Source organism: Lathyrus oleraceus, chromosome 5 (genome assembly GCF_024323335.1).
Source record: "Lathyrus oleraceus cultivar Zhongwan6 chromosome 5, CAAS_Psat_ZW6_1.0, whole genome shotgun sequence".
In the NCBI taxonomy this organism is placed as follows: domain Eukaryota; kingdom Viridiplantae; phylum Streptophyta; class Magnoliopsida; order Fabales; family Fabaceae; genus Lathyrus; species Lathyrus oleraceus.
Genome location: NC_066583.1, coordinates 610,096,815 through 610,105,924, shown reverse-complemented (window position 1 = coordinate 610,105,924; position 9,110 = coordinate 610,096,815). Strand labels below are relative to the sequence as shown.

Below are 9,110 nucleotides of genomic sequence, written 5' to 3'. Positions count from 1 at the left end.
TGAAGAATTTACCTTGTCATGCCCCACTTGAACCCGACACCTCATATTTTTTCATAATTTCCAAATTATCAATAGAAAAATTTGAGTAAAAAATGTGAATGAAATTTTTAATAATTAATTTTAAAAATTTGGTAATAGTACAAAATTCGATAGTTCATTTTTAAATTTTTGGTACAAATTTTTTATGTAGTTTATCAAAAATATTAAAACGTGTTATAGTTTATTGAGAATTTCAAAAAGCGCTGAAGTTTACCAGAAATTTCAAAATTTCTCATAATGTAAAAAAAAATTTTAGTGTTGTAGTTTACCGTAAATTTTGAAAAACCTTGTAGTTTATCGAAAATTTCAAAATTTTCAATAATGTAAAAAAATCTGATTTTTTTACCGATTTTTTTTTTAAAAATTGATATTTTTTTGACGGTATTTTCTTGAAATTTCCGATAAACGCAATAGAAAATCTTTAAAAAAAATAGTGAGGGCATAAGGATAAACATTCATGATATGGAGTGTCAGATTCAAGTAGGGAGTGACTTTACTTGATGGAAACTCTTTGAAATTGGGCAAAGCCCAACCAAAACCAGAAAATTTTACCTCATACCCCATCAATTATCCCTCTACCCCTACATTATAATTTTTTAGACCAAAATGCCCTCATATAAATATGTTATATTTCTGAATTTTTCATTTTTTACTTCACTTTCGCTTCAAGACTTTCGGAACATCACTTTTGTCATTGCAAACTGGAACTTATAGAGTAAGTCTTCTAATTCACAATTAACATACCAAAACTCTTCTTAAAAGACTTCTGGTTTGCTCCAGATTTCAAACGTTGAACCATAACTCTTCTTAAAAGACTTTCGATTTTCAAACTTTGAACCGAAAGTCTTCTTAAAAGACTTCCCGTTTTGCACTATTTTCACCGGAAGTCTTATTAAAAATGTTTCGGTTTTGCCTTTTTTTCACACCGGAACTCTTTTAAGAAATGTTCTAGTGTGTTTATTTATTCATTTATTTATTTATTTTTATAGTGGTTCGAAGACGAGGTAAGGACAGTAGGATTCTAGATCTTAGCTTAGGACGGGGCGCATCTACATCCGCAACAGAGTCGGTTGGCTTTCCAGGAGGGTCGTACGATACGTCTCTTTTGGTAAAGTACAAGGATCATGTTGCGCGACATTTATGGTTTGGTGAGGTAATTAAATGACGTATATTTGATATTGAATAATATTTGAATATTTTATATTGTGTTTTATAATATGTGTTTTATAATATGTGTTTTAATTGTTTTCAAGAGAGAGGTCTGAAGAAAGATTTGAAGGTTACTGGACACGAGCTTAAGCTGGCATCGAGGGTTCCACAAGCTCTTCTACAACAAATGGAGAGTTGGGTTTCTAAGTATGGATTATCTTCACTTCAGAGAACCAGTTTGACGAAGATAGACACAAATCTAGTATCCATATTTATGGAGAGATGGAATCTAGAGACATCTTCATTTCACATGTTGTTTGGTGAGATGAGCATTACTCTGGATGACGTCCCTTGTCTACTTCACTTGCCCATCAGGGGTGTGTTTTGGAGCCCTCAAGGTATCACTAAAGAGGTTGTTGTTGACTACTTATGAGTGTCACACAGTGCGACACATGCACATGTTCGTAGCTGCAGGGGTTCTTACCATAAGTTGGAGTGATTATACGATTTATTCATAGCGCGTAGAGTTGCTTTTAGCTGGGCATATGCGATTAGAGTGTATTTGTTGATGTTGGTGGATTCCATAATTTTTGCAGGCAAGACCTTTACACTTGTCGAAGCACAATACCTTTTACTGTTTACGGACTTAGAGAGATGTTCGGGATACAGTCGGAGAGCAGCTGCATTGGTTACCCTTTACAGATACCTCAGAGATGCTTCCATGTTCATTTGCAAGCAGCTCGGTGGATATCCTACTCTCATACAAGTATTTAATTAATTTTGTTTATTATATGTTAATTAATTTTCTTTAGTATATTAATTTAATTTATTTTATCTATTATGTTTTTATATTGTAACAGTGCTGGATTCACGAGTAGATTCCAGCAGTTGGAAAAGGATGAGAGAATTGGACACCAGCTGATAATTTTGGCCTTCCTCGAGCGATGAGATGGTCCATAAGCAAGGAGTCCTGAAGGTGGATGACTTATGACCTATTTTGAACGAGCTGACATCTGCCGACGCGATATGGTGTCCATTCGAGGATCATAGAGTATGATGTCAGTTTGATGAGTTATGTTTGTACAGGGGGTGTATGAAGTAAGGTGACATAGTTGTTCCATACTTGCCTGACAGATGTATATGTCAGTTCAGATACAGGCAATATGTTTCACCCTCACCTCCTGACTGTATGATGGCTAATGATATTGGTGTTGAGTGGATTGATTACCATCAGAGCATTATTGTTGTGATTCATCCGAAAAAATTGGCCACCACTCCATCTGATATAGATGATGGATACCTGGAGTGGTATTATTGTGTTTCACAACCTCGTTTGGTCCCGCTCCATCGTGATGAGCCAAGAGAGATGTCAGTTCCTATTTAGGAAACAGGACCATCTGATCCTAATTGGGCTCGTGTTTCTTTATTGATTCATTGTTATCTCAGACAAGTTAATGCTGAAGATGATGACCCGCAGTTTGATGATTTATTTGAAGTTTTACATATTTCTCGTTCACATTGATTTATGTATTAAATTTTAGAACTGAATGACATAATATAATATTCATGTTTTTATTACATATTCATGCTAATATAGGCGTAAGTAATTGTCAATGTTGTAGACGTCTTGTAAATGTTAACATCCAAGATGTTGTTGCTGGACAACGAAACTTCCTCCAATCTAATGTGACTGGTGGCAACGGAAACCCCTCTTTCATGTTTACCTGATAACAATAATTAAAACATTAAGTCATATATTTAATAAAGTGAACTAAGTAAAATAATTAGAACAGTACGTCATATAAAATAAAATACGTACATGAACCCAAGGATTTTGGTTAACAAAACCAATACGATAAATGGAGACATTTGATGAATGTGAACTTGTCATAGGAAAGAAAGTCATGCACGGATTTCCTAAACAGAAAAGTACAACATTATAGCGATTCGCTATCAAGTAACCCATATCTGGTAGAGTTAACCAATTTTGTGGTGGCTATGGATCAAAGGATTCTATCATCAAAGATTCTTTCACTTCTACTAACCGATTACAAAATAACCTGTCATACAAACTTGATCTTTCCTTGTCTATCATTTCCAACTCTAAGTCTCGACGAACCATTAACCAATCGTCCTCGCCATATCCATGCAATGATGCAATGACTCTAAATCCACAATTACCATCTGATACAACATTAACCACATATTCAATGTATAACCTAATATGATTAGGAAATTGAAGAGAGAAATGTTTCTTTGATTGTGGTTGCTTCTTTGATAATTTCAACCTCTTCGATGTCTGTGATGGTTGAGATTGCCTCTGTGAAGATTGATATGCTTGATCAACATATTCATGATATGAAGGGTCCCTATAAAAATCATATCATACATGTTTTTTTTCTTTCTTCTTCGTTCCTCCTTTGGTTTTTAATTTCTCAGGTGGTGGACACAATGAAGTCATTGTGGGGTAGGCAAGTTCACAACCCCTACTTTTTAATGTTAGTTTCCCAACAACATCTAATTACCTAAACCGTTTCCACAATTCATCTATTGCATAACTCATATCCACCTTTGGTCCATCATATGCATCTACATATAACTCAACTTCCATACTTAGTTTCCTCCAATGAACATGAATATCATCTATTGGTATCGGTATACCATCAAATGTGTATCTTTCTAACTCACAAGCACAAGGTAACCCATAAGATGTTCTAAGAGTACAACCACATATTTTCCTGTTAGTTCCAACATAATCAACTCTCAATAACTCTTCAACAATACGTATCAAAGTAGCTCGAGACATTAAACTACGCAGATTATCATAAAATGGACTTATGTGCGCGTGCTCAACTTCGTAAAAACTTTTTTGAAAAGAAGCTCTAATGTTGCCCAGTTGTAACCTCAAGTTGTTATTCATAGCTTCCCAATATTTGACCATGTGACATATACTGCTTCCCAACATCTGCTTTAACTTCCAATGATTAGATTCAACCCTAAAAATAATACATATTGAAAATATTAAAAATATCACATATGAAAAAAAATAGATAGTAAAAAATATAATACATACCGATTAGTCGTCGTGTTACCCAAATGTAGCACTCGATTATTCCATGCTCCAAAAAATCTTTGTCTATGTGGAGTCAATCATGTGTGTTTCACATAATTAATAAATCCACTAAAATCAACATATGTCTGCTCAAATTGATGCAACCGTTGATGATACTTAACCTCATCACTAGCCCAAACAACTTTAATCCATAATGTGTCGATCGTCTTTTGCATGTTATTTACCACATATTGCTTGCATTTTACACCGACATTTTTGTTAATGTGAAATCTACATAGCAAATTAATCGACTTAGAAAACATAATTTCAATTGCTTACATCAAAGCAAGATCTCTATCTATCAAAATCACGTGTGGACACAAATCTTTCTTCACAAACAATTCTTTAAGTTTCTCCAATACCCAACAAAAATTCTCTGTCTGCTCAGACTCCATATACGCAAATGCGACAACAAAAGTCAACTCGGTTGATGTCATGTCAACAATTTCAACCAAAGGTTGTCTATATTTGTTTGTCTTGTAAGTGTTGTCCATAAATAACACAATAGGAAAAATATTCAACAACTTAACTGAATCGGGATGAGTCCAAAATATCTCTCTCACAACTTCCGAGTCATCTCTTTTTCTACTCCAATACACAGAGTTTGCATCCTTAATAAGCTTAAACAAATCTTGTATCTCACTTCTAGGACATCTTAGCTTTTTTTCTATCATACTCCTATGCTTGTATATTTGATTGATCCGAGTGACATTCTCTAAATCTCGGTCTTGCAAGGAAAGAAACATGTGTCTAGGTGGTACATGTCTCTTTGTCAAATCAACAACATGTTACTTCTCATTTGTGGTCAACCTACCAACAAAGGAATGGCCTTCTAATCTATCTGGTAAACCATGATTGTGGACCCCACATTTTACATCAATCTTCAAGTCAGTCTCATCTTTCGCCGGAGTCGACCTGATTTTAAATGGGCATCCATATTTTTTGGTCGAGCTTTGCGTTCCACTATCAGTATCTTTGTATTTGTCACATTTATCACAACCAACTATTAATTTGTTACTTCTCACTCTCTTGCTTGTTTTAGTATCTGAACGAGTGATAATAACAGTTACTTTATTATGGATTCCAACCTCTTTAATCCACTTAATCACCTCTTCTCGTGTACCACATTTTTGAGTAGTTGAAAAAGCATTAGAAGTACCTACACATATTTGGAGAAGAATTTCCATACCTACATAATACAAAATTGTCAAAAAAATAATAATAACAATGCAAACGGGAAGACATCATCGAAGAGTTTTGGAACACATAAATAACACACTGAAACTCTTTAGGAAAGAGTTCCGATATATATTAGTATATTAACTAGAACACATATGTTAAGTGTTCTGAAACAGTGTTTTTTAAAACTAAATCGGAAATCTTTAAGTAAATCTCCCGGAATACGTTTCACAGTAAATCGGATATCTTCCACAAAGTATTCTAGTTAAGAAAAAAAATATACCGGAAGTTTTTTCTAATGTGTTCTGATACGAGACTGAATAATACAATTTTGAAAATCTCAATTAAATAATTAAAATAAAATGATAAATCGATTAAAATAAACTAGAATAAAATTGGTATTTTTTTATTAAAAAAAAAGATACAAACATAACTTTATGTAGGAATATGAGATAAAAATTTCTCAAAACCATCGTCACTAAAATCACATAGATCATCCTAAAATAATTTTCAAAAAAATAAGAAATCGTAAAATTAGAAAGGTGTGTTTTAAAAGAAATGAAAATTTGGGTTTTGGATATGAAAAAAACAAGGGATGGAGTATTATTATTGTGACAAGTTCTGACAGTCATATAATGTTGAAACTGATTGCTGAATGTTTTCTCACGCCCGAATCTTCCCTTGGATTTTGTCTGCCAAATTCTTCACCGAAGTTGCCGCTCACGCTTCACTGAAATTTCTAACTCATTGGGAATCGCAAATTCTTCCCATCACATCCACTGTCCTATCACAGTCATAGGAGCCAGTTAGTACTACTTTTATTTTCATATTATTGTAAATAATCTGGTTAGTAATTTCAACATTTTTCCACTTTATACAACACATTTTGTCACCTAATCGGAATATATCTTGGAAAAACCACCACGAATATTTCAAAACTGAAAATTCCTGAAATGGGTATTCTAACTATTCAGCCTTAGAAAAAACTCAGAGTCAGGTTACACAAAACTAGCCTTGACACCTCACTCTCATTCCTTCAATCTTTTGTCTACCAAATAATGAAAATCATGATTTATGTAAATAGTACTAGTTCACTCAAATTTCATTGATTTTGGTGGCAAACAAACATAATCTGAAATTTCATTACTCTATTCATAAAACTTTTACATAAAACTTTCTTACAACAAAAAAAATGTAACATTTTGGTAAACCTAATAAAAGAAGAAATTAAAAGAACAAAACAAGGTAGAAAAGAGAACTTGATCCATTTCTACATGCATCAAATCTCTATCAACCCAATTCTACTTAAGAGGACCGATAATTTAATTAACCCTAAACCAATATAATTTTGTCAAACATTAAGAGAATTTATACCAACCACTGCATTTCTAAACTTCAACTGCAGACCGCAATTTAAAATCATATTATCTTTTGATTCTACATTAGAGGACTATGAAGAAGCCCTTGCCAAGAAGGTGTAGTGAAACCATTATTCCAACTTGCTCTTGCTTGTTCAACTTCACCCATGTTTCCAATTCCTCCATTTATCTGCCATGGAAAACCACCAAAAACCCTACTTTCACTTTGCTCTTGCTTCATGTTAATAGCAGCATTGCAATGGCTCATTTCTTGATCATAATTAAACATCATCTCTTCACTAACCCCACAATTGTTGTTTCCACTATTCACTTCTCCATTGTCCCCATTTCCATAGCCACCACCATACATATTTTGGACACTATTATTATTATAATGCATTCCATTTCCAAGGAATAAACCACTTCTAATTGCATCCATAAACCCATGATTTATGTTCATTGACTGGTTCATGCTTGATCCACTATTTCCCAACATTGAAAGCTCGTTTTCATCATAACCCAATTGTCCACCACATGATTGTTTCTGAAGCCTAGCCAACGCTAATGCAAAATCATTAGATTGATCAAAATGAGGTAAGTTCGAAAACGGATTATGATTCGGCGCGAATACTTGATCTTGAACCCTCTTCGAAGACGATGATCTTTTGTTCTTCCTACACCCGCCACCAACAGGAACATTCCTCAATGTTCCACCTTTGGTCCAATATCTCCGGCAAGATTTGCAGAAATATCTCGGCTGAGTAAGACTGTAATTGTTGTAGTAACAGAATTTGGTGTTGGTCGAATCACATCTCGGACATTTCAGAGCTTGTTCCGGCTGAGGCTTGGGTTTGCTTTCTTGCTGTTCTTTTGAACAAACCAACATGTTTTCCATTGATGATTGCCTTGACATTTGCTGCAACAACAACAACAAAAAATCCTCCCATGAGTGCAAATCAAATTAAATAAATTAGCCAAAAAAAATTATACAGAAATAGAAGACAGACAAACAGACAACAAACTCCATAATAATGTAACATACCTGAGAAGAAGGATCCATTTCATACAACAAAAAGAGGAATGGAGAGAGTGAAAAATGTGAAATGAGGTTGGTAGTGGAGAGGCACAGGTGTATGGTAGGTTGGTATATATAACAAAAAAATTCTACTCACTAAGATAAAATAATATATCGGTATTTGCCGTACAATGAAATTGGTTTGCATAAAGTGATAACGTTACTAATTAAAAATTGGGTGTATTTGTGTTGAACGGTTTCATACTAAGCAAGAAAAACCTGTGGTAAATTGTCTGTATGCTACAGTTATGGTCAGTGGATGTATGAAAATGTGAGTGGATGTGGGACCGACCTTCGCTGGAGTGTAGGCAGTTGGGTCCCCACAATTCCACTACTTACTGTCTCATTCGTTCCCTCATTTTATGGACTGGTCACTGATTTTCTATGCCTCGTGAACTGTGAATTCTTTCTTCACATTTTTTTTGTTACTCCTTCCTTGGTTTCTAATTTGATCTTATTCCTTGCTTTCACAATTCTCTGCTAATGCATTGGGAATCTGTTTTTAATATTTTAAGAAACTTTTATTATAGTACTTGTTTGCAATGTGTTTTAGATTAGTTCTGGGATAGAAATTCATGTGATTTCAAAGATAAAATAAATCGTGATTTGATTTGAGTTTGAATGATTAATTAGAAAATTTTGATCTATAACTTTATAGGTTTGTTTAAATCCTTTTTTAAATATATAAATTATTCAATTTTATAATAAAAACACAATAATATGAATTATTCTTTTCTTAACAATTTATAAATAAAAAACACACTTTTTTTGTCATAAATTATAAATAAAAAATATTAACTTTATTTAAAAATACATCTTTTCAAAAATTAAATTAAATATAAATTTAATTTAATTTAGTTTCTTTCTCTTTTTTTCATAAATTAAAATAAATTAAAATTATTTTTACATTTATCTATAATTTTTTTTAAATTATGACTTCAAATTATTATATTAATTTTTAACAGTTATGAAATATTAATTTTATTTCTAAAATATTACAGTTTCAAACAAATAAAATAATAGAAAGAATAGTTTAAATTTAAATTAATAAATAATATTAAAATTTATTTTAAAAAATAAACACTAAATTAATACAACAATTCATACTAATAAAATAAAAAAATAAAAATATATGTATGTAATTTGGTTGAATTTTTAAAAAAATAATATAAATTATTTAAAATATAAATTGATATAA

The 9,110-nt window shown here is 32.5% G+C and overlaps 1 protein-coding gene across 1 annotated transcript; it reads right to left on the bottom strand.

The window, feature by feature from the left end:
* Positions 1-6,607: 6,607 nt before the first annotated feature.
* Positions 6,608-8,064, bottom strand: LOC127087008 (dof zinc finger protein DOF2.1). Its single transcript, XM_051027842.1, has 2 exons — positions 7,880-8,064; positions 6,608-7,753 (listed from the first exon to the last, which is right to left on the bottom strand). Exons 1-2 carry the CDS (start codon positions 7,895-7,897, stop codon positions 6,917-6,919), a joined length of 855 nt encoding a protein of 284 aa, XP_050883799.1. The 5' UTR covers positions 7,898-8,064; the 3' UTR covers positions 6,608-6,916.
* Positions 8,065-9,110: the final 1,046 nt, after the last annotated feature.